Source organism: Oncorhynchus tshawytscha, linkage group LG02, assembly GCF_018296145.1.
Source record: "Oncorhynchus tshawytscha isolate Ot180627B linkage group LG02, Otsh_v2.0, whole genome shotgun sequence".
In the NCBI taxonomy this organism is placed as follows: Eukaryota; Metazoa; Chordata; class Actinopteri; order Salmoniformes; family Salmonidae; genus Oncorhynchus; species Oncorhynchus tshawytscha.
In genome coordinates, this window is record NC_056430.1 from 69,389,202 (window position 1) to 69,416,347 (window position 27,146).

Here is a 27,146-nt window from a genome sequence, read left to right on the forward strand (position 1 = left end):
AGACAATAAGGAGCATAAAGCTGTCCCAGAGACACTAAAACAAAAGTGGGTTTCTGTTGGAGTGAGTGTGCTTGTGTGTGTGTGTGTGGGGGGGGGGCTGTACCCTGTCTAGGTAAATTGTATGTCCATGGTTGCCTAGATTGGTTCTCAATTAGAGGCAGCTGTCTATCGTTGTCTCTGATTGGCAATCATATTTAGGCAGCCATATTCTTTGGGTATTTGGTTGGGTGATTGTTTCCTGTGTCAGTGGTTGTGCCACACGGGACTGTTTCGGTTAGTTCACGGTTATTGTTTTTGTGTTCATGTTGAATTTTTCTTATTAAAAACCATGGACACCTACCACGCTGCGTATTGGTCCAATCCTTGTTTCACCTCTTCAGAGGAAGAGGAAATCTGCCGTGACAGTGCCTGTAGGTCAACATCCCAGAACCAGACCACTTTTATTTATTTTAGTGAGTCATGTAAGGATACAGTATTTACGCCCGGATTCACAAAGAACCCAACTTTACAGACTTAGTCATGTAACAGATATAGGACTGAGGGCCATGGTCAAAGAGGCTCACTTAAAAGATTAGAATGGCACGCATGGAGGAGGTCTTGTCCTTAAAAACAGGAAGACAATGGACAGAAGTGGTTTTTGCCGAGCGTGTCTTCATGAATGTCAGGAAATTGAAGGAAGTGTTGAACCGGTGTTGAACAGTTATCAGGCTACATTTAGCATCTATCTTTAAGAAGACATGACGGCCTACAAGGGAAAGCCAGCAGGAAGTCGGTCCGAGTCCGTTTATGGAACCTGTTTTTTGGTCAAGCTTGGCATGATCACCCTAGGAACTAGCGCGACCTCAATTGGTGACATGACAAACAGTTGAAACTGAGCCCTGTCAGGCAACACCAGCTTTCCTCATTCACTCACACACACACACACCCATTCTTACTTATTTCGGCCCGGTGGTCCTGCGGGAGCATCCAGGCCATTGAAAACTCCTCTTCAATTCATTCCACCCATTTAATTAGGACTCCATGCATTTATGTTTATATTCAAAATGTGCACACCATGTGTGAGTATGATCTACAAAAAACTAACCTTCGGTTTGCGGCCCTGATTTAGTTGAGATTGAAGTCACCATCTCGCCTCAAGTGTTTGTTATGGTTTACGTAGCCGTAATCGTTACAGGGGGAAATGGTAAATATTATTGTCAGCATGATTCAATGGTAATGTTTTCAACTCAAACAAGAAGGGCTTAGCTAACCAGTTGTTTTCATCACTCTCCTCTGAATACTCCAGATGGAACCTTTATGACACCACCCTCACACAACAATGCCATGTCTCACTGGGTCAAATGAATAGAATTCCCCAGCATAGATCGAAATATCTTATTTTGAACAGTGCTGGCTCCATATAATTAGGAATTCGAATACAGTAGTCATTTAATAGGCTCTATAAGGTTGGTTCGCTAATCCTTCTTTTTTCAGTCAATTGCAATAGCGGTGGCACGTGTCAATCATGAATGATTGATTGGAGGGGGATTTTTCATTCATTGTACAACTCAGAAGGTCAAGACAGTAGGCGTATTTGCGTTCAACTATTCTTAACATTGGTTGCCTTCCCAAGATCCCCCACCACCCACCCCAACCCTCGATAGAAGCCTTTTCATTCACCCTTTTTGCCAATATCACTTACATCTGTCACTCCTAGTGATTCACAAAGCCATTATCACCCTTAAGAGATATCTAAGCAGCGAGCATCCTTGAGGCTAATGTAAACTACTCCGAGGCGGAGGGGCCCCGATGTCACCGTGGATACGTGATGACAGCTTAAGTCAGAGGCGTGACTCTCGAGGGGTCACCCAGGCTGTCTGCCAGGGGCAGAGGGGCCCGAGGCACACCAGGAAGAAGAAGGGACTCACTTGAGGTGAAAGGCAGAGTGCTGAGGGTAAAGAATGTGACCACTTGGTTCCTCTGCCTTACTCTGGACCCAAACATAGTGCGGTTACTCATGAGAGAGAGGAGAGGACACTGTGAGAGATAAGCCCATAGAACTAGAGCTCCAGCATAGCCTATAGCTCTCACATAGTCTGCCTATGTCCACGCTCTCCATTGTATACTATGCACATCTTCGTTTTAGATTGACAGTGCTTTAAAATGATTTGCAAGACAAATTCTCTCTGGAAGGCAACGCAACGTTCGATTGTATTTTATTCTATTCTATTCTAGGGTAAAGCCTACCCTGAAATTGTCCAAGTGTCCTCGTATACTCGTATCCTTTATGATTGTTGGAAACTGGCAGCGAGTGCGTTAATGACGCTTTGTCTTGACTCCACCTTTTATGTAAATGTCTGTGTGTGAGTGGGGCTCAAGGCACTGAGAGCGCACAGTGAATGGAGGAGCAGCCTTCACTACCGCTCTGCTTGGTGCTTAGGGGACCTGGAGTGCACTGTGTTTATATTCCAATCGGGAGAAAGAACGACCGCTCTGGATGTAGCCTCCAATCATGTTGTCGGCGTTGGATTGTGCATCAACACCGCAAGTGTTTTAATATTAAGAGCTGGGATATAAGGGCTGCCGACTGGAATTGTAGTCATGGGAGGCCAGATAACGCGAAATGCCTTGTACGGTAAGGAAAAATAACATTTAGATACACTCATAGATCACGTCACCATTGCTTATACTGTACACACTGTAGGTTATCGTTTCGTTCAATTTGCAATGCAATGGAGAATAGTTGGAGAGTGCAATTCCTGTCGCGTAAAATAACGTTGCGTGTGTATCAGGTAGGCTACCCAAATTCTGATGTCACACAGATGTCACACCAGGGACAGTTCATTATAGACATTTGCATACATTTGCTAGGCTACAGAAGGCTATTCCCCAGTATATATATTTCCCTTTGATCAGTGTTAAAGTAGAAATACAAACATTAAAGCTTTCCTTTAGGTCGATTTGATTCATTTTGTATTGATTGCAGTTAAATCATTTATAGCAATTTATAGGAAAACCTGCTGATGTCATTATTCGTCTATCATCCCTTGTCCGTTTCCACGTTGATACCATCGTTTGCGTACTTCCTCAGTCGCCTTCTGTTGATGATGGTAACTGCAGACGCAGTTTGTAAGAAAGTTGCGGGGTCCCCCCCCCCAGTATATTTCAGTTGTCTCACATGGGTGTGGGGGTTTCCCCCACTCTGTGCACTGGGGGAAGTCAGTCATATCCAGCTGTGCTGTTAGTGGGCCAACCAAGCCAATCAATAAATCAATTTGTGTTTACTGTATGTGGGCTATCACAGCTTAGCTCATCCTCTGCACAGCCTTATTGCCAAGTCCCAGAATTACAGTCAATGTCTCTATAAAGAACAACATTTTAAAGGATTCCGTGGGCCTATGAAATGGTATTTTAACAATAAACATGACATGTATTCATTGCACTGGGGCCCTTCACTGCAAGGGGAAACAAGTCAATTTCTGCAAGGCTGTAATTCAGAAAACACTGCATCGTTTATCATTGAGCGTAAGCTATATGTTCTATTATTCACGTCTATGGGTTGTCACACATGTAGGTCAGAACACATCTAATAACACATACAAACACATCCACCAAAGTAATATAATAAAAACAATTTTTTATTTTTTATTTAACCTTTATTTAACTTGGCAAGTCAGTTAATAACCAATTCTTATGTACTGCCTTGTTCAGGGGCTGAACGACAGATTTGCCCCAACTCTCCAACCACTTGGCTACCTGACGCCTCAATATACAGTTGAATAAAAACACAGTGCTGCTGCAATGCATTGGATCAGGTTATGAAAGGCCTTGTCTAGATAACACATGTTGACTTAGTTGTCTGGACCTGTAGCTGTGGAGTGGCTTACCTCCACCATACGGACATCAAGTCCCTCACAGCCTCCCAGGAGTCAGACCACCTGATCATTAGGTCTAATTAAAGCCCATTGATGAATCCAATTAGGTAGATAAGGACACAGTAGTGCCTGAGACAACAGGACAGCAGTGTGTGTGTGTGTGTGTGTGTGTGTGTGTGTGTGTGTGTGTGTGTGTGTGTGTGTGTGTGTGTGTGTGTGTGTGTGTGTGTGTGTGTGTGTGTGTGTGTGTGTGTGTGTGTGTGTGTGTGTGTGTGTGTGTGTGTGTGTGTGTGTGTGTGTGACTTCTCACTGTAGGATCAAGGTCAAAGGCCTAGTTTCTTGGGTTTACACTGCTCTTGCTGTAGCTATATGAAAGGCGTTAGCTGAAATCTATCTTTCAGTACGATTTTGTGAAGGAGTTTCTGTGTATAGGCTAAAGTGTGAAGTGGTGAAAAAGCAGTAAAGTCAGTTCTGTAGCAGAACACATCAGGACAGTGTTGTGTTGGGGCTTGATTGCGTAATGGAGTTCTCTGCTGAATGTGTTGGGAGCACTTGTTGAGGCCCTTTATCGACTCAAAGTGGGCCAGCCTTTCACCCTTGATCGTGTGCTTGCTTGCGTGCGTGCGTGCGTGTGTGCGTCTGTGTGTGTGTCACTGTGTTTTTAATGAGGTTTGAGTGGCCCTAGACTTTGAGTGTAAGTTAGTACATTCTTTAAAATAGAACTGCCACTGTGGATAGGAAGAGAGGAAGAGAGATACTGAAGAGTTGAGTTGAGATGAGAAATCAATGTTTAATAAGTGGGCCAGCCTTTCACCCTTGATCGTGTGTGTGTTTGTGTTTGTGTGTGTATGTGTGTGTGTGTGTGTGTGTGTGTGTGTGTGTGTGTGTGTGTGTGTGTGTGTGTGTGTGTGTGTGTGTGTGTGTGTGTGTGTGTGTGTGTGTGTGTGTGTGTGTGTGTGTGTGAGAGAGAGAGAGAGAGAGAGAATGTTATCCTCTATTGGAAGCTCAGTCTCCAAATACGAGCTGCTGATTGGTGTGAATGTCTTATCAATGTTCCGTATCTCACCTTGTCCTGCGAACATAACATTTAATTTGGATATAGTCATGGGACAGAAGAAATACACACAGATCACTCATCATGTAGAGGCCAAGAGGCTGTTCATGATTAACGGTTAAAGTCGTATTACACATATCGTCTGTATCAAGTCAATGGAGGGAGACACACAGAGAGAGAGAGAGAGAGAGAGAGAGAGAGAGAGAGAGAGAGAGAGAGAATATGAATGAAACAAGTAGGAATAGAGAGAGAGCAGTAAGACAGGGTCTACTAACAGAGTAGTGCCCAGTGTGTTTAATCATGGCCTCTTGCCATGATGTGACAGGAACATATGTCTAGGGGGTCAAGTGGCATTGGTGGGTGGTGACCGTATGGTGATCGTGCCACCAGTGTCTCCCTCCCTGTGGATCCAGACTGGGTTAACGTGAGTCAACACACGCATAGTGTCACACACACACACACATATACACTTTGTGACAATGCACATACCCCTGTTGTCGTCATATTCCTCTTGACTTGACAGGTCACCTTCGAGGCGGCACATAACAACTTTGTGTTTGTGTGTGTGTGTGTGTTTGTGTGTGTGCATGCGTGCGTTTGTGCGTCAGTAAAAATAGCATCCTGCTTGCAATATACTCTCACCAGGCTCCTCCACAAAGCACTACAAATCTCCTGCGGAGGAGCATAGAGTCATTATATTGTCATATCGAATCGAAAATGGTTATTACTTATTGCAGCTGCGTAACACTGTTCTCTGGGGGAATGTGGCAACATGGGTGAGCTCAGGTGAGCGACTTAGCGAGACGAGAGTCCTGACGTGAGGTATTTATTAAGTTGGACAGCTCACCTTGCACTCTCAGGCCGTCATGACACCATGATGATGGTGTCTAAATTATTCAGCTGACACTGTCTCGGTTGAAGCAGAGGGAAAGGCTATTTGAGAATGGAGCTAGCAATGTCGGTACATTTAGCCTGTGTTGGTAGTACATTTTGTATATATTTTGTGTGTTATCTATGTAATTGCGCACAGGAATAGTTCTCCTCTTTCCAATCGTTTTCCATTTGTTATCTTGAAAATCTTTTTATCTTGAAAACTCTCGGGCCTTGCATCTATCAAGTGCAAATCAATGGTGTTGTCATGTCGTTGCCTAGCAGCAGACGAGGTAGCCTAGGTTACCACAAACATATGAGCTGCCATGGCGCCCAGTTAGAAGAGCCGTAGAGCATAAGGCAACCATAGCTACAGTATCATTGGCAGTATTCTCTTCCTACCTGTAAACCCAGGAGGATAGTATTGGGTTTTATGCACTTGATCTGTATCTCTGTCATAGCAGCTGTCATTCACACATTTACACTTAGTAACCTCAGCCCCGTATACCTCAGTCTAACTTATATTACCAATATGTTGTTTACACATTTACACTTAGTAACCTCAGCCTCGTATACCTCAGTCTAACTTATATTACCAATATGCTGTTTACACATTTACACTTAGTAACCTCAGCCTCGTATACCTATACCTCTATAACACAAGTTGCTTGTCTATAACACATATTGCTTGTCTATAACACAAATTGCTTGTCTATTACACAAATTGCTTGTCTATTACACACTTTGCTTGTCTATAACACAAATTGCTTGTCTATAACACATATTGCTTGTCTATAACACAAATTGCTTGTCTATAACACAAATTGCTTGTCTATAACACAAATTGCTTGTATATATAACACAAATTGCTTGTCTATAACACAAACATTATGAATGTATGATGCATAGAGGCACCTCAGTATATTGTTAGCTTGATTAATGTGAGTGTGATTCGTTGATTAATTTCATAGTTGTTGGTACATGAAGCCGAAACGCCATTTGCTCATGATATACACATTGTATATGTGCGTTCAGACAACCTATGCAAACATCGTTAAAATGTTGTTTGTCGCATCCCGGGTGGTGCAGTGGTCTAAGACACTGCATTGCAGTGCTAGCAGTGCCACCAGAAACTCTGGGTTCAAGCCCAGGCTCTGTCGCAGCCGGCCGCGACCGGGAGATCCATGGGTTGACGCACAATTGGCCTAGTGTCGTCCGGCCTAGCGTTGTCCGAGTTAGGGTGGTCGGGATAATCCCTGTCTCATCGCACACTAGTGACTCCTGTGGTGGGCCGAGCACAGTCCACGCTGACCAGGTCACCAGGTGCACAGTGTTTCCTCCGAACACATTGGTACGGCTGGCTTCTGGCTTGGATGCAAGCAGTGTGGCTTGGTTGGATTGTGTTTCGGAGGACGCGTGGCTTTCGACCTTCATCTCTCCCGAGCCTGTATTGGATACCATAAAAAGGGGGTAAACATTTTTTTTTAAATTTGAAACTAAATATGAAATGTAGATCCTGTATTTATTTTGTGTAAACTTTATTTTAGAAAACTTTTTCATTCCCCCCAATTTCCTGTATTTGTAAGCAGACATTCAAATCCTCTATTCCTGGTGCTACTCTGGTGAAATAAGAAGTGACTGTGGGTCGATCATAAGGCTAAGTCTGCCCAGAGTGTGTGTGTGTGTGTGTGCATTCGTGCAATTCTGTGTGTGCATGCTCGTGCATGTCTGTGTGTTGGTCCCGGATCTCTGGAGGATGTGTGCATTAAGCTGTGTTTTGTAGAGAAGCAAGCCTGGGGAGCTAGGGGTGACACGTGGAAATTAGTTTGTATTTTATTTCATTTTTTTTTGTCATTTAGCAGACGCTCTTATACAGAGCGACTTACAGGGGCAATTAGGGATAAGTGCCTTGCTCAAGGGCACTTCGACAGATTTCACCTAGTCAGCTTGGGGATTCGAACCAGCAACTTCTTGGGTTACTGGCCGAACCTCTTAACCGCTAGGCTAACACCCAGCCCACACTTCAATGAAGAGGAGAGAGGGGAGGTTCTGTTGCTTTGCTGTGGGTCTCAGTTGCTGTTAGACACCCTGGCAAGCTCCATTGTCCCTGCATTCCTAGAATCCTGCTTGCCCTATGTTGCCACAGCGATTCTGTTTATGGCTTCATTATGCTTTGATTGGCACATTGTGCGAGGATAGTATGACACAATACCTGTTTTCTTGTGGAATCGTAACTGTGTATGATAAGGAGAATAGTATTATGATGACTAATACCATGTGTATTATGAAGACATTATAGTATTATGATGACTAATAACATGTGTTTTATGAAGACATTATAGTATTATGATGACGAATACCATGTGTTTTATGAAGACATCGTATTATGAGGACTATTACCATGTGTATTATGAAGACATTATCGTATTATGATGACTAATACCATGTGTATTATGAAGATATTATAGTATTATGAGGACTAGTACCATGTGTATTATGAAGACATTATCGTATTATGATTAGTACCATGTGTTTTATGAAGACATTATAGTATTATGATTAGTACCATGTGTATTATGAAGACATTATAGTATTATGATTAGTACCATGTGTATTATGAAGACATTATAGTATTATGATTAGTACCATGTGTATTATGAAGACATTATAGTATTATGATTAGTACCATGTGTATTATGAAGACATTATAGTATTATGATTAGTACCATGTGTTTTATGAAGACATTATAGTATTATGATTAGTACCATGTGTATTATGAAGACATTATAGTATTATGATTAGTACCATGTGTTTTATGAAGACATTATAGTATTATGATTAGTACCATGTGTATTATGAAGACATTATAGTATTATGATTAGTACCATGTGTTTTATGAGGACATAATAGTATTATGTTTAGTACCATGTGTATTATGAAGACATTATAGTATTATGATTAGTACCATGTGTATTATGAGGACATTATAGTATTATGATTAGTACCATGTGTATTATGAGGACATTATAGTATTATGATTAGTACCATGTGTATTATGAAGACATTATAGTATTATGATTAGTACCATGTGTATTATGAAGACATTATAGTATTATGATTAGTACCATGTGTTTTATGAAGACATTATAGTATTATGATTAGTACCATGTGTATTATGAAGACATTATAGCATTATGATTAGTACCATGTGTTTTATGAAGACATTATAGTATTATGATTAGTACCATGTGTATTATGAAGACATTATAGTATTATGATTAGTACCATGTGTTTTATGAGGACATAATAGTATTATGTTTAGTACCATGTGTATTATGAAGACATTATAGTATTATGATTAGTACCATGTGTATTATGAGGACATTATAGTATTATGATTAGTACCATGTGTATTATGAGGACATTATAGTATTATGATTAGTACCATGTGTATTATGAAGACATTATAGTATTATGATTAGTACCATGTGTTTTATGAGGACATTATAGTATTATGTTTAGTACCATGTGTATTATGAAGACATTATAGTATTATGATTAGTACCATGTGTTTTTTGAAGACAATAGGTTTGGGCAGTAACCAAATGTTCATATGTGACCCACCACCTTGATTCGGTCCTATGTAGCAACATTTGAAATTGTGTTTTTTACATTGATGAAAGGCGAGACTCAGAGCTAGAAAGTTGTATATCATACACTGCAGTTGAGGAACAATGGGAAATGAATTATTCTTTGAAAATGGATAAACGTTTGGTACACCGACTGGAGAGCTTTTCTTTATCTGCACCGGTTTAGCTGTAGCCCCCCCCCCTCATTTGTGAGGCCATGTACTAAACACGAAACGCTCTGAATTTACGAATGGACAATCTGACAGCACCGTCGCACTCACCAACACTCTGGATAACATAACAGCCTAACCAGCTCTGCTAAGGCGAATGATGTTCAGTGAGCTGTTCTCTCTCTCTTAGATGTCTGGAAGTAGCTGGCAAGTTAGTACAGAACGCTCGGATCAACCCTTAGCTCCACCCATGTCTTTAAGGCTTAAGAGGGTGTGAACAATGCTGAATGGGAATAGACAAAGAAGTGCTCTCCAATTGTAGTACCAAAACAATGTACTAGTCAATGATTCCCACTGTTGCCCTCTTTTGGCATGGCTGGCAAGCCTACTCACAGGCTAACCTCAATCTACCCTACAGTACATAAACTGTGTGTGGCAGGTCAGTGAGTAAGGTAGTGTAGTAAACAACCGAAGATAAGATTAAGAATTAAAGTGGTGAAAGTAGTAGCAAAAAGTAGTAGTAAAAATACACACTGTCTAATCCTTGGTCTATATCCTAATCTGACTTTGGTGCAGGCCATGTTCTTCTTCACATGACCGTCTCTGGTAAACAAACTATATCAAGTAGAATCAAAGTTTACTTGTCACATACAGAGACTACAGAAGGTGTAAACGGTACAGTGAAATAAATGATTACTTGCGTAGTGGAGTCTTTTGTTCAGACCCATAATGCCAACCCATACTATCATGCACCATATGCACGAATTTGCAGGTAGCTAAAGTGAACCAACTTGGTTCAATGTTAGCTAGCTAGCTAACATGAGGCTATAACTAGCAATGCATATGGCTTTCAAAGATACAAATGATATGACTACACAGCTCATACACGTAACATTAGCTAGCAAGCCAGCCAGCTAACGTAAGCTAGCTAGCTAACAGTATGCTTCAATTAACTTGCAATGAAAACGACTTTATCTCCTAACGTATTGCACAAGTTGACTGCAGGTATTTACTTAAAAAGTAGGTACAAATATTTTTATTTGGATTCATGTGTGAGGCCATGTACTATGAAAAACGTAAAATAAATAGTTTCAATGGTATTGACGGTATTGAAAAACTATCCCGTGGCTATTTCTAAATACCCCAGTATACGGTATACGTTATACCGCCCAAGCCTAGAAGACAATAGTATTATGAATGCTAATAACATGTGTATTATGAAGACACTAGTATTATGATGACTAATAACATGTGTATTATGAAGACAATAGTATTATGATGACTAATAACATGTGTATTATGAAGACACTATTATTATGATGACTAATAACATGTGTATTATGAAGACAATAGTATTATGATGACTAATAACATGTGTATTATGAAGACACTAGTATTATGATGACTAATAACATGTGTATTATGAAGACAATAGTATTATGATGACAAATTCTGTTTTATGTGGACAATACCATTATGAGGACTCAAGTGCAATCATATGAATGACCGTTATAACTGAAAGTGCCCGATCCTAAGATACAACCAGGAAGTCATTATTCCAACGTCAGTTAGTTCTCCTGAACAAATATTTGAATATTTATTCCAACTGATGGAACACTATTCACATGATGTGCCGTTACACTGTCAGTAACCCGTGCAGTGTGTAGATAAGAATGACATTCCCTCGTAGATACATACAGTACATGCACTAAATAGGGAATAGGCTGTCAATTGAGACGCAGCCCCTTCTCATTCTAGATATACGTACAACTATAGCGGGAAGATTAGTTTACACTTTTACAAAGATGTTCATTGAAGGATGACAAGTCTTAGTCACACAGAAGCCGTGTGTGTTTCCGACAAGGATTAGACTTGTCATTACTGTGGTCATTAGCGAAATAAGTCCTCGCTTGCGCGCGTGCACACACACACACACACTTCTCCAGGCTACGGAAGGAGACCCACAGTATGCACAATGTTTATCCATAAAGAGACATCCTTGACCTTTGGGAGAGAGGGAGAGAGCAGTCATGTAAGGATTTTAAATGGACACAGACATGCGCGCGCGCACACACACACACACACACACACACACACACACACACACACGCACACGCACACGCACACACACACACACACAAACACACACTAATGAGGATGTTGCTGTGTTATGGGAGGCAGCTTCCGGACTAGTAGGTTAAATAGAGACATTTTGAAGCCATGACGGTCACAGTGTGTGTGTGTGTGTGTGTGTGGGTGTGCGTGTGTGTGTGCACGTGTGTGTGTGCGCGTGTGTTCATGCGTGTGTTTGTGTGTGTGACAGACACCAACTTTGGACACGTTGCTGGAGCAACTACAAGATCTGGTAGGAGCACCTTATCCCTACCTACAGTGCATTTGGAAAGTATTCAGACCCCTTGACTTATTCTAATTTTTTTCTTCTTATTTCACAGCCTTATTCTAAAATGTATTAAATACATTGTTTTTCTTATACATTTTCACACAATACCCCATAATGACAAAGTGAAAACTGTTTTTTAGAAATGTTTGAAAATGTATTAAAAATAAGAAAAAGAAAAACCTTATTTTTACATACAGTGCTGTGAGAAAGTATTTGCCCCCTTCCTGATTTCTTCTTTTTTTGCACATTTTTCACACTTAAATGTTTCAAATCATCAAACAATTTGAAATATTACACAAAGATAACCCAAGTAAACACAAAAAGCCATTTTTAAGTGATAATTTTATTTATTAAGGGAAAAAGCTATCCGAACCTTCATGGCCCTATGTGACAAAGTAATTGCCACCTAAACCTAATAGCTAGTTGTGCCACCCTCAGCAGCAACAACTGCAATCAAGTGTTTGCGATAACTGGCAATGAGTCTTTCACATCGCTGTGGAGGAATTCTGGCCCACTCTTCTTTGTATAATTGTTTTAATTCAACCACATTGGAGGGTTTTCGAGCATGAACCGCCTTTTCATTTCGTTTTTTTTAAGCCAATCAGAGGTGGACTTGCTGGTGTGTTTGGGATCATTGTCCTGCTGCAGAGGTTCAGCTTGAGGTCACAAACTGATGGCCGGACATTCTCCTTCAGGATTCTTTGGTAGAGAGCAGAATTCATGGTTCCATCAATCACAGCAAGTCGTCCAGGTCCTGAAGCAGCAAAGCAGCCCCAGACCATCACACTACCACCACCATATCTGACTGTTGGTATTGATGTTCTTTTTCTGAAATGCTGTGTTACTTTTACGCCAAATGTAACGGGACGCACACCTTCCAAACAGTTCAACTTTTGTCGCGTCAGTCCACAGAATATTTTTCCAAAAGTCTTGGGGATCATCAAGATGTTTTTTGCCAAAAATGGGATGAGCCTTTATGTTCTTTTGGGTCAGCAGTGGTTTTCGCCTTGGAACTCTGCCATGGATGTCATTTTTGCCAAGTCTCTTTCTAATAGTTGAGTCATGAACACTGACCTTAACTGAGGCAAGTGAGGCCTGCAGTTCTTTAGATGTTGTTGTGGGTTCTTTTGTGCCCAGCGGGATGAGTCGTCGCTGCGCTCTTGGGGTAATTTTGGTAGGCCGGCCACTCCTGGGAAGGTTCACCACTGTTCCAAATGTTCTCCATTTGTGGATAATGGCTCTCACCGTGGTTCGCTGGAGTCCCAAAGCTTTAGAACTGGCGTTGTAACCCTTTCCAGACTGAAAGATGTCAATTACTTTGTTTCTCATCTGTTCCTAAATTTATTTGGATCGCAGCATGATATCTTGCTTTTTTGAGATCTTTTGGCCTACTTCACCTTGTGATTTCTTGATGCAACAGGTCTGGCAGTAATCAGGCCTGGGTGTGGCTAGTGAAATTGAACTCAGCTTTCCAGAAAATGTGATTAACCACAGTAAATTCATGATTTAACAAGGGGGAGCAATTACTTTGTCACATAGGGCTATGAAGGTTCGGGTAGCTTTTTTCCCTTAATAAATACAATTATCACTTAAAAACTGCATTTTGTGTTTACTTGGGTTATCTTTGTGTCATATTACAATTTGTTTGATGATCTGAAACATTTAAGTGTGACAAATGTGCAAAAAAATAAAAAACCAGGAAGGGGGAAAATACCTTTTCACGGCACTGTAAGTATTCAGATGCTTTGCTATGAGACTCAAAATTGAGCTCAGGTGCATCCTGTTTCCATTGATCATCCTTGAGATGTCTGTACAACTTGATGGGAGTCCACCTGTGGTAAATCCAATAGATTGGACATGATTTGGAAAGGCACACCTGTCTATATAAGGTCCCACATTTGACAGTGTATATCAGAGCAAAAACCAAGCCATGAGGTCGAAGGAATTGTCTGTAGAGCTCAGTGACAGGATTGTGTGGAGGCACAGATCTGGGGAAGGTTACCAAAACATTTCTGCAGCATTGAAGGTCCCCAAGAAAAGAGTGGCCTCCATCATTTTTAAATGGAAGAAGTTTGGAACCATCAAGACTCTTCCTAGAGCTGGCCGCCGGCCAAACTGAGCAATCGGGGGAGAAGGGCCTTGGTCAGGGAAGTGACCAAGAACCCGATGGTCACTCTGACCAAGCTCCGGAGTTCCTCTGTGGAGATGGGAGAACCTTCAAGAAGAACAACCATCTCTGCAGCACTCCACCAATTTATGGTAGAGTGGCCAGATGGAAGCCACTCCTCAGTAAAAGGCACAACATTCCGCTTGGAGATTGCCAAAAGGCCCCTTAAGGACTCTCAGACCATGAGAAACAAGATTCTCTGATCTGATGAAACCAAGATTGAACTCTTTGGCCTGAATGCCAAGCATCATGTCTGGAGGATAACCTGGCACCATCCCTACGGTGAAGCCTGGTGGTGGCAGCATTATGCTGTAGGGATGTTTTTCAGCGGAATGGACTGGGCTACTAGTCAGGATCGAGGGAAAGATGAACGGAGCCAAGTACAGAGAGATCCTTGATTAAAAGCTGCTCCAGAGTGCTCAGACTCTCAGACTGGGGTGAAGGTTCACCTTCCAACAGGACAACAACCCTAAGCACACAGCCAAGACAACACAGGAGTTGCTTCAGGTCTAGTCTCTGAATGTCCTTAAGGGGTCCAGCCAGAGCCTGGACTTGAACATCTCTGGAGAGACCTGGAAATAGCTCTGCAGCGACGCTCCCCACGCAACCTGACAGAGCTTGATAGGATTTGCAGATAAGAATGGGAGAAACTCCCCAAATATAGGTGTGCCAAGCTTGTAGTGTCATACCCAATAAGACTCAAGGCTCTAATCGCTGCCAAAGGGTCTGAATGCTTATGTCAATGTAATATTTCAGTGTTTTATTTTTAATACATGTGTAACAATGTCTAAAAAGCTGTTTTACTTTGTCGTTATGGGTTATTGTGTGTAGATTGATGAGGGGGGAAAAAACTATTTAACACATTTTAGAATAAGGCTGTAACGTGACAAAATGTGGAAAAGTCAAGGGGTCTGGATACTTTCCAAATGCACTGTATATGTACACACAGTATCTACCTCAATTACCTCGTATCCCTGCACATTGACTCAGTACTGGTACCCCGTATATATAGCCAAGTTACCGTTACTCACTGTAATTATTATTACGTGTTATTCCGTTCTATTATTTCTCTATTTTCTTTCTCTGCATTGTTGGGAAGGGCCCGTAAGTAAGCAGTAAGCATTTCACTGTTAGTTTACAAAGCATGTGACAAATAACTTTTGATTCGATTGAAATACCTCTTGTGTCTCACATTCCTCTCTACCTGATTCATATAGTTGCCTCTCTTGTGTACAGAAAGAAATCAATCAAACTGGACACTTAACTTAGGCTCCTAGCTTGCTTTTCGCCTTCGAAAATAGCTCGCTAACAGCGAATGAATCATCTTTGGCTAATGGAATCGAATTGAGGTATTCATCATTATAAACAATGTTTCAATGCAGAGCTTGAATAGGAGAGTGGCTCCATGTGTGAACTATGTGCGCACACAGAACATCACCGAAACAATTACCATAATTGGGCTTTTTCAGCTCACTGTTATACTGTAGGAATTGTACCCTCAACTCGAAATATACACTCTCAGAAAAAAAGGTTCCAAAAGGGTTCTTTGGCTGTCCCCATAGGAGAACCCTTTTTCGTTCCAGGTAGAACTCTTTCGGGTTCCATGTAGAACCCTCTGGGGAAAGGGTTCTACATTGAACCCAATACTGTTCTACCTGGAACCAAAAAGGGTTCTTCAAAGTGTTCTCCTATGGGACAGCCGAAGAACCCTTTTAGGTTCTAGACCTTGTTTTTTAAGAGTGTAACCAATGGCAGCGAGAGCACAAATTAGGCATGTGAAATCCTATCAACACCATGTATGAGGTGGAAGGACCTGTTACACATGACCGGACTTGGAGCTTCGTAATCATCGGCTTCATCACCCAATATGCTTCCATCGTTCCACAGATGTTACTTGAGGTCAAATTGTAGGCATTGGGAAATGTTGATTTATTTAACTAGACAAGTCAGTTAAGATGGAACTCCTGATCACGGCCGGTTGTGATACAGCCCGGGATCAAAACGGTGTCTGTAGTGACGCCTCTAGCACTGAGATGCAGTGCCTTAGACCGCTGCACCACTCGGGAGCCCACCTATTGAGAACTGGAAGAGCAATTCTCTGGGAAGGTTGGTCATTCTGAATAACATCCCTCCCATAGTACAGACGTAGGATCGTAATTTGATCACTCTTTTGTTAACGATCATTTTCCTGTACTGCAGGAAATGCAAACTTGTAGTGTATTCAAAGTTTAAAAAGGCTTCTAAAATTTGTAATTTCCACTTTTACATTTCTAACTTGATTTTCCATAATATAAAATGCATCAACCCCTACAAAGAAAATATCCATTAATCATAATCCACATAATAATTCACATTTCCTGTTGCTGCAGGATTATTTTCCTGCTGTAGCAAACTGGCTCAAATTAAGATACGACATCTGTATTGAGGCACTCAAAGATCTTCAGGCACTTTACAAGTCCAGCTAGAGAGTGATAAGGTCAAACAGTCTTTTCCCCATACACCTTTTTCCCATATCTTTGTCTGGTAATGCTAGGACTGGGCAGTGTCAGTTGGCATGGAGATATGCAGATCTAGGATCTTAATTTGATCACTCTTTTGTTGCATGAAATGTCTTGCATAACAAGAAATGTAAACTTGTAGTGTATTCAGAGGTTTAAAAAGGCATCGAAAGTTTATAATTTACACTCTGGAATTACAGACTTGATTTTCCCTTCGCGAAATATGTATCAACCCCTAACAAAAATGTCCATTAATTATAATCCACGTAATAATTCACATCTCCTGTTGCTGCAGGATTATTTTCTTGCGATGCGAAACGCAGGTTCGAATTTCTCATCATGAATATTCTTCTGGAGGCAGCTCTGCAGAGTGGTCACTAGCTGGCACAGCTATAAAGTCATAAAACCACACTGCTACTGTATTTATACTTGGGATATTGCTTTTCAACAGTAAAAGTTCAAACATCGCTCATCATTCAAACTGCCCCTAATGCCTATCCCCAACCTCAAAAATGGCCTTCAGCGATGTTTGAACTTTTACTATTGAAAAGCAATATCCCAAGTATAAATACAATAAAGTACAGACAGTAAAGGGTAAAAAAATATATATTTCTGAGCAAACGAGTGTTTTTTAGACACAACTGAAAACTTCAAGGAGTAGCGCAGTCTAGGAGTTGGTCTAATAATGGGAATCTGTGATGTCATTGGCCTCCCCTTTGCTTGAGGAGCAATAGAGAACAAAAGAGGAAAGGCCCACCCCCCACTTGTGTTATGTCATGACATACCTGGACCACCTATTGAGATGTGCTTTTTGTTAAGTAAATCAGGTGTCGAATGAGGTGAAAAGGAGACTGGAGTGCCTCTTTAAATTAAGACCGAAAAGCTAACCGCTGGGCTATTTAAAGGGAAATCGCTCAGTTCTGCATCCAGGACAAGACCCATGACAAGAAACGTCAACCTGCATTAGAAACTGGTCAAATTAATATCCTACATCTGTAGGTATTGAGAGACAGCCTTTCAGAAAGCATAAAACACAGCAATCCTTCATGGAAAAAGGACTTTCAGTCAGATAGGCCAAGATGAGTTTGGAAGTATTAGTGATCCTACTGTAGCCTACAATGCTGTCCTGATAAACCATAGCACTAAAATGCAAATATCATTCATGTGTTGTCTGCTAGCAAACAAATAGCATCTGTCCGTATCAAGCCTGAGCCGTTCCCGCAAATCTAGTCTTTGACGCAGGGACTGAGGGTTGCTAAGGAACATGAATTCACACTTAACCCCTGTTTCCCTCAACCAACAGCTGCGGCTCTCCTTTCGCTAGTTGTCGCTAATGCATTCAGTTCAATCTGGCCTGACACACACACATACTGTACACACACACACGGTCCAATCTGCTGCGACCATGTGTGCCCCATTCAATGAATCCTCTCCCTTTGCCCCTACGCTAAGACAAAGGACATGATGCTTTATTATGGGGCCTGAGTGAGTAAGTGATTGTATAGACTAAACACTGGGAGTGTTTATCTATTGATAAAGTAGTGTCTCCTCCCAAATGGCACCCTATTCCCTTTTTAGTGCACTCATTTTGACCGCTTTGGTTGAAAGTAGTGCACTGTGTAGGGAATAGGGTGCCATTTGGGACATAGACTAGCTGTTATGTAGAATGCTGTATACAGGCCTTATCAGTAATTCCCAGAACCTCAGTTGCTGTTGCAGTTTTTGTTGAGGTTATCAATGGTAAAAAAAGTAGAAGAGCTGGGTTATTGTGATTTGTACAATTTGGTGAGGACAACCAAGAGGCCCTGATTTGAATATAGAATAGAACCAAAACACAGTCAGCTAATTGAAAGGGCACAACAGGCTAATATCCCATTCACATGACATTATATACACTATGTCTACAAAACATTAGGAACACCTGCTCTTTCCATGACATAAGCTGATCCAGGTGAAAGCTATGATCCCTTATTGATCTCACTTGTTAAATCAAATCACATTTTATTCGTCACATGCGCCGAATACATCAAGTGTAGACCTTACAGTGAAATGATTACTTACGAGCCCTTAACCAAAAATGCAGTTAAAAAAAAGGTTATGAATAAGAGATAAAAGTAACAAGTAAATAAAGAGCAGCAGTAAAATAACAACAGCGAGACTATATACACTGTCAATGTGCAGGGGGTACCGGTTATTTGAGGTAGTATGTACATGTAGGTAGAGTTATTAAAGTGACTATGCATCGATGACAACAGAGAGTAGCAGTGGTGTAAAGAGGGGGTGAGGAACTAAAAATAGTCTGGGTAGCCATTTGATTAGATGTTCAGGAGTCTTATGGCTTGGAGGTAGAAGCTGTTTAGAAGCCTCTTGGACCTAGACTTGGCGCTCCGGTACCGCTTGCCATGCGGTAGCAGAGAGAACTGTCTATGACTAGGGTGGCTGGATTCTTTTTTTAAGGCCTTCCTCTGACACCGCCTGGTATAGAGGTCCTGGATGGCAGGAAGCTTGGCCCCAGTGATGTACAGAGTTGTTCGCACTACCCTCTGTAGTGCCAAATCCACTTCAATCAGTGTAGATGAAGGGGAGGAGACAGGTTAAAGAAGGATTTTTATGTCTTGAGACAATTTAGACAATGAATTGTGTATATGTGCCATTCAGAGGGTGAATGGGCAAGACAAAATATTTAAGTGCTTTTGAGCGGGGTGTGGTAGTAGGTGCCAGGTGCCGGTTTCAACAGTTGTGTATATGTGCCATTCAGAGGGTGAATGGGCAAGACAAAATATTTAAGTGCTTTTGAGCGGGGTGTGGTAGTAGGTGCCAGGTGCCGGTTTCAACAGTTTTCCATGTGTATTAAGAATGGTCAAAGGACATCCAGCCAATTTGACACAACTGTGGGAAGCATTGGAGTCAACATGGGCCAGTGTCCCTGTGGAACACTTTTGACACCTTATAGAACCCATGCCCATGAATTGAACCTGTTTTGAGGGCAAAAGGGGTGCAACTCAATAGTAGGAAGGGGTTCCTAAAATGTTGTACACTCAGTGGAGGCCTCACATTATAGCCAGACCAGTTGAAGGAGCCATGAAATTGAAAAGAGACGTGTGTCTTTGAGAGCATGGCTGGCTGCTGCAGTGTAGTAGGTGACTGGGGGCCGATTTTTAGAAGCGCCACCTGCTCCCTGAGTCATTGGTAAACACATTCATTCACTCTGCATCTTATTCATTACCAGTAGTCAGGACTCAGGCACACACTCATATTGAAGCGTTCCTATGTAGATGGTCCTAGTGAGGCACTAATGCACTAAATTCTCTATCTAGATGTCATTTCTAATAGTCATGATAATACTGAAGCTTTCCTATGTAGATGGTCCTAGTGAAGCACTAATGCACTACATTCTCTATCTAAATGTCATTTCTAATAGTCATGATAATACTGAAGCTTTCTATTGCAGATCCTACTGATGTGTTATAACAGATGTGGCTGCACTAGATAGAAGTGAAATCCTATGGTTTGTTCCTGGTGCACTAGCTTCTCTATCTACATTATATTTCCAGATAGTAATCAAGTCATGTAGTTTGTGCGTCCCTGAGTTTGTTTATAAGAGTCATATGATATATTGTACCGTACTGGAGCTTTCCTAGTAATGCAGTTCCTAATGATGTGCTAGAATATCTATTTGGATTCCCATTACTAGATTAAATAATGTAGTTTGTAGTTTCCTGTCCGTTTGTACTTCCCTGTACTTGTTTATATGAGTCACATGATGAACTGTATGCATTTTCCTGAGACAATATGGGGTTATTGGACACCCCCCTCCTTATATGAATAAATAATATTCAATTAAACTCAAAGTACATTTACACGTGGTTTATACTATAAACATGAATAATATAATAGTATTGTATTATATTCTACACTGTACGGTAATGATGCTTAATCCTAACTGAAAATGCCACGTAGTCACTGACTCAGCCTTGGCATCAATACTCACAAAAGGATGATAATGTTGGGTCAGAGATGGTGCACATCAACCACTAACTTTATTTGCCAGTCCTAAGGTCATAAGGTCAGGAACAAAGCAATGAACAGGGAGGAAAATGTAATTTCCTAGTCAAACATTGTTAAACGTTAAACAACAGCATGGGCAATTGGTTTTCGCTGGAGGACCGACATGATTACTGAGCAACTGCTGTTTATGTGAATCAGACAAGTCAGATTGTAGTAAGAGGTGAACTAGTTATCTGATGGGAATAGGCCTAGGAATGCATAGAAGGTCCCCATAGGCACAGATCTAGGATCAGCTTTAGCCTCCCTAAATCATAACCTTTGCCACAAACGTGGGGAAACATGATATTGTGCTTAGATCCGCATCGTGGGGCAATTTCCACATCCTAATATGTGACAATCATCCAACTTCAACTTCAGCAAGAACTAGACTTATTCTAATGAGTGTATTAATATTCAATTAAATTCAAATCACTTTTATTTTCTGGGAGGGAACTTCATGGGGGAAAACAGGCAAATGTCCCATTCACATGACATGATATAGGCCTCACATTATAGCCAGACCAGTTGAAGGAGCCATGAAATTGAAACGAGACGTGTGTCTTTGAGAGCATGGCTGGCTGCTGCAGTGTAGTAGGTGACTGGGGGCCGATTTTTAGAAGCGCCACCTGCTCCCTGAGTCATTGGTAAACACATTCATTCACTCTGCATCTTATTCATTACCAGTAGTCAGGACTCAGGCACACACTCATATTGAAGCTTTCCTATGCAGATGATCCTAGTGAGGCACTAATGGACTAAATTATCTATCTAGATGTCATTTCTAATAGTCATGATAATACTGAAGCTTTCCTATGTAGATGGTCCTAGTGAGGCGCTAATGGACTAAATTATCTATCTAGATTTAATCCTCGATAGTTCCTGGTGATGAATGGTACTGTACATACAAGACACATAACAACATAGAACACAACAAAAACATACTGTATAAAGGATTAGAAGGGTTTGAATATCATTCTGATGGCACCCCTCTGTCTATCCATCAGACTCTCTGGGCGGTCCGTTCCCCTCCACCACCCACCGATGCCACCACAAGCCCAAGCGCTGCCTGCCCATCCAGCAGTGTGGCGTTGTGGGCGGGGGCCAGAGGAGAGGCCTGGCCATAAGTCCCTTGCTCTTCCACCCGAACACCAAGGGCTCCCAGATCGCCATGGACCTGGCCCAGAGGACCGTCAAGAGGCAGGCCAGCTTCTGTAACGCCATCACCTTCAGCAACAGACCCGTAGCGTTGTACGAGCAGGTCCGGATCAAGGTATGTAGAGATTTAGATGGACACAACACCACACCCAATGAGGTTTATTTACAGTATTCAAAGTATTCTAACAACGGTAGATTCATTTTATTTGTTTATTTTATGAACATTTTCAAGAAGAAAAAAGCCCATTCCTCAGCAAGGTCCCCAATCAACATGTTGAACTGCCAGAGAGGCACCCGAACATCCAGTTGTAGGGAACTTTGTAGGTTGTTCTATACATAGTGGGATGCTCAAAGATGACGCATGATACGGAGAGAGATACTAACACGGATCTGTACAATAGGTGAGACTAGCTTTGATGTGTACAGTATCTGATGGATGCACTGTATATATAATGTGAACACGCCAAGTCAGAATGGTGATGCGAACACACGCGCACGTGCACACACACACACACACACACACACACACACACACACACACACACACACACACACACACACACACACACACACACACACACACACACACACACACACACACACACACACATCTAGCTTATGAGCTTGTCCAGGTAAATCCTTCTTTCAGTCTACTGCTGCTTCCCCCTCCTGTTCCTGTGTCTCCCCAAATAGGCTTAGCGGGTTTCCATCTAACAAGCCAGCATGTCAACCCAGTCAAAGCACTGGGTCAATACTGCTTATGGCACCAGGGCAAGTGGATGTGGCTTTACTGGGTGTTGGTAAAACAATGATGAGTGAATAGCAGCAAGCACAACAGTTCATTCAGCCAAGTGCTCTAAAGCAGTGGTTCCTAAACTTTTTTAAAACATATATAGAATTGCAAGAAAATGAACTTTAAAACGGATAATTTCTCTCCTCACCCCATGACAAAATGTGTAGAAGTGCAATATTTTCTCTCCGCCAACAAGAAGGGTGTGAACAGTTTGTGTCATGAACAGTGCTTGTGCCCATAGAAATAGACATCGCTCGCTCGCGGGGGAACGTGTGATGTTCCCCAATGCTGGAATGGGGGCCTGAGTGAAAAAGTTTGGGAACCCCTGCTCTGAAGTACACTTAAACTTCAAGAGAATTTAGGCAATTGTCTTATAATTGTCTTACATAGCCTATTTCTCTCACGTTGTATTGGTTTTCAAATCAACTTTATTTCATTGTCCAGGAGCCAAATGCACAATCCTAGTCATATTAACAACCCATGCTAGTTGTTGCATCTTTATCTCCCTTCAAAATTTCGATTGGATATTTTTTCTCTGTCTCATGAAACCGCTCGCATGTGCGTTGTGCTTTTGACAACTGTGTTTTCCTGCTAATAGCATTATGATACTAACATTTGCACGTATCCTACTGCTTTGTGCGGAGTGCTGCGCTTATAATGTGAAGACTAAATAATGTATCAACATTTTAAGCTAAATATTCTGATCAGTTGCATGAGCTTCATTTCTTTCTAAATGTTTTGGGGATGTAGCCTAGGTCTTCTAGTTGTATGAATTTGAGACCTATCGTCCCACAATTGTCCCAGATTTTGTTTGGAATATCTTACTTCTTTCACACAGAATGACAAGCTGTCCAATAGAATAAGTGCACTTTTCAACTATGGGGGATAGCAGATTGACATAGGCTAGTGATAATGCTGTTCATTACTCCTGTTGTTAGCTGAGGAAAAGCAAATGTGGCAGATATTTTCAAATTGCGCATCGGAATTCTGTAAGAAGGACGCACGCCATTGCATCCTAGAGTTTCATGGTCTGTTGAGATGAATTACCATCATCTAAGTGGGATTTCTGTCACTGTGGGTGGACTCCCTAATCAGGTTACGCACCCAATGCATATTGGTCCGGTAAATGTCTTAAATGTCCTGTAAATTAAAATGCTGCCTGTCAACGGCCTGCCACCATATATTACTAACGGAAACCCTGGTACACTTACTGTATACAACCAACCAAATTGGCCCATTACTTGCTTTCTTTTGCAACCTGTCAGCACTGTATAGGCCTCGGTCACAAAATGGAATCTCATTGACAGACAATACACAAAGGGAACCTTCAAACTTCAAGGCAACATTTAGACTTCCTTATGAAGTACAATCCTAGACCTTTACACTCTTATGCTACGACAAACTGCTGTAAGAACATCGACCTATCATAGTCTGTCCTCCTTCCACAGATCACTAAGAAGCAGTGTTGCTGGAGCGGAGCTCTCCGTCTGGGCTTCACGGCTAAAGACCCGTCCCGTATCAACCCAGACAGCCTGCCCAAGTATGCCTGTCCTGACCTGGTCTCCCAGAGTGGCTTCTGGGCCAAGGCACTACCTGAGGAGTTCGCCAACGAAGGGAACGTCATCGCCTTCTGGGTGGACAAGAAGGGCCGGGTCTTCTATAGAATCAATGAGTCCAACCCGATGTTGTTCTTCAGTGGGGTGAGAACAGGAGAACCGCTGTGGGCACTGATAGATGTCTATGGGTTGACCCGTGGAGTGCAACTGCTAGGTATGTTAAGAAAGCATGCATGCACACCTACACATACATCTCCATACCATTCCTCACTTCTAGCTTCTTGGTAAGGTGATGGACAAGGAGAGAATTAGGAGGTACGGTTATGGGATTTGGTGATCACCCATGCCTTTCGAGGATGTCTTTGCGGTGAGCACCATGGTCATACAGAATGTAATGGTGCATTTTGTCCACTCCAAAGTCATATTAGGTATTTTAACATGTTTACTGACTGTAAACATAGTGTCTACTGACTGGGAATGAAATATATTTTCTTATGGTGGATGAGGTTAGTGATAGTTATTCTAACCTAATGTGAACCCCTCTAAGATCTTTACAAATGCTATCTATATATGACGAACATTTGGCCCTAGTATTTTTAGCACCACTATAGCACATGGGCTGCAAAATAACTGCCCTGCTGTACATTATCGAGGCATGCAATGCAGCTTAACATACATACCATAGAGCTAGACATAGCATAGCCTCGTGTTAGCCAAGGCTTAGCATAAATACCATAGCGATAGACATAGCATGCGATAACCTAGCGTTAGCCAAGGCTTTGATGTACCCAGGGCCTATGGCATACTGTGCATGTTTCTGTTCTCTAGGGATTCAATGTGTCAATGTTGTCATCCCCCTTAAGTTAAAAATAGACAAGGGGTTTGGTCACATGTTCCATAGATAGCCCATTTGATCCTAATTGCGAGCCGTGCCAATTGACAGGAGTACAGCGGTATCTCCTGTCTCGGGTAGCAGAGGGGTGGGATGTTTTGTGTTCACCGTGTGATGTGGGAGTCGTTTTATCTGAAGTCCCCCCCCCAGTCCCCCCGCACTCCTAGTCTTGACGGGAGGCAGCGATGACAAGTAGCGATAGAAACCTAGCTGTATTCCTCAACAGACTAGCATGGGACTCCAGGGAGTAGCAACATTAGAGAACGCGGACGTAATTCGTTGGCCCAAAGTTCACATTGTCGTCTTGCATTACCGTGACACCTCGCACTCTCCTCTATAAGTCACTTGGGGAGACCCCTGGCGTCTTGGTAAACCGTATGCTGCTCAGAGCGCTGTTACAATCGTTCTCTTCAGCCCTAGTTAAAACAACCCACAGCCTTTTACAGTCAGGCTATAGCCAGTGCAGCCTAGAGTACAGAGCTCCTATAGGTCCTCAGGGGGCCTTCTGACTAACATCTGCCCTCAACATACTGGTCGCCTACATCTGAACTGTAATAGTCCTAAAATGTTCTTCCCTAGATTTTTTGAGGGACTTTGGGAAAAAATGTATTTTCCTGCTTTAGCTTTCCACCTACATCCAGAATATATACATCATGTTTACAATTAAACCAGCATCCTCTTATCTCTCTGTATGCATAGACATGCAGCAGTCTAGTTATTGTTTTTCTGTACTGTAGGCCTATGCATTCTTATTTAGGTGCAGTAATCTCTTACTGATTTACATGGAACATTCTATGGTCGCCTTATTATGGTTTTGTGAAATTTCACATGTAACAGGAATGAACATGGGGCTTATATTTGTTTCCACCTACCACACACAAACCTCCAGGCTGCCTTCACTTCATATTCCCTATCAGAGGTGGTATCTGTCAGACCAAATCACTTTTTTTCCAAGCCTGCCGACACGCATTATGTTACATATTCTATTCATTTAACTTAATGACTCCACTGCACTGTACATGCGCCAGGACACGTCTGTTTTGCTGCTACTGTAAAGTCTAACAGATATATTAAATAAATGTAAAGAATCCTTAATCACTGAAAAAAAACTGTGAGCTATTTTAAAACCCATAATTACACACTGTCTCTCTCACACACACACACACACACACTCACAAACACACACACACACACACACACACACACACACACACACACACACACACACACACACACACACACACACACACACACACACACTCACAAACACACAGAAACTGTAATTTACTATCTTAGCACCAAAGTGAACACACGTGCCTACTTCTAAAAACAAAGTGTATTTTGTCCTTTGATAACATCGGTTAAAGTCCCAAGGGTTGTGTTGAGGTCAGCACAGAAGGTTAGGATGACAGCATGACCCCGGTTGCACCCAGCAACAACTTCGAGGCCTCCGATTGGGTGATGCATGATAGGTCCCTCTGTTGGTATTGTGTGATAGGCCCCCTGCAAGAGATGCCTTTCCTGACACATTTGAAGGGTTATTACACATGGCTTAGTGTGATGTAGTGTTTTCCACAGCTCCAGTTGGGTGATGAGCATGGTTTAAGATCCAAGCTGTAGCTAATGAAACCCAGACAGGCAGAATTATGGGATAAATAAATCTAGCTGCTCTGGTGTTGGCAGCTTCATTCCTCATACCCACACAGTCACACACCTTCTACGACGACCAAGAGAATAGCGATGCACTGCACTTCACTGCCTGCCTGTCTGTCTCTTTTTTAACTATCTCTTCTTAACTCTCTTCTTAGCTATCTTCTCTGTCTATCTCTTCTTAACTATCTTCTCTGTCTATCTCTTCTTAGCTATCTTCTCTGTCTATCTCTTCTTAACTATCTTCTCTGTCTATCTCTTCTTTAACTATCTTCTCTGTCTATCTCTTCTTAACTATCTTCTCTGTCTATCTCTTCTTAACTATCTTCTCTGTCTATCTCTTCTTAACTATCTTCTGTCTATCTCTTCTTAACTATCTTCTCTGTCTATCTCTTCTTAGCTATCTTCT

At 41.8% G+C, this 27,146-nt stretch overlaps 1 protein-coding gene across 1 annotated transcript in view; it reads left to right on the forward strand.

The window, feature by feature from the left end:
* Positions 1-2,374: 2,374 nt before the first annotated feature.
* Positions 2,375-27,146, forward strand: part of LOC112262897 (E3 ubiquitin-protein ligase NEURL1-like) — a 66,484-nt gene continuing 41,712 nt past the window's right edge. Inside the window, exons 1-3 of the mRNA XM_042303628.1 lie at positions 2,375-2,614; positions 21,696-21,961; positions 24,088-24,409. Coding sequence (XP_042159562.1) covers positions 2,581-2,614; positions 21,696-21,961; positions 24,088-24,409 — 622 coding nt within the window. The 5' untranslated portion in view covers positions 2,375-2,580. The remainder of the gene's footprint in view (positions 2,615-21,695; positions 21,962-24,087; positions 24,410-27,146) is intronic.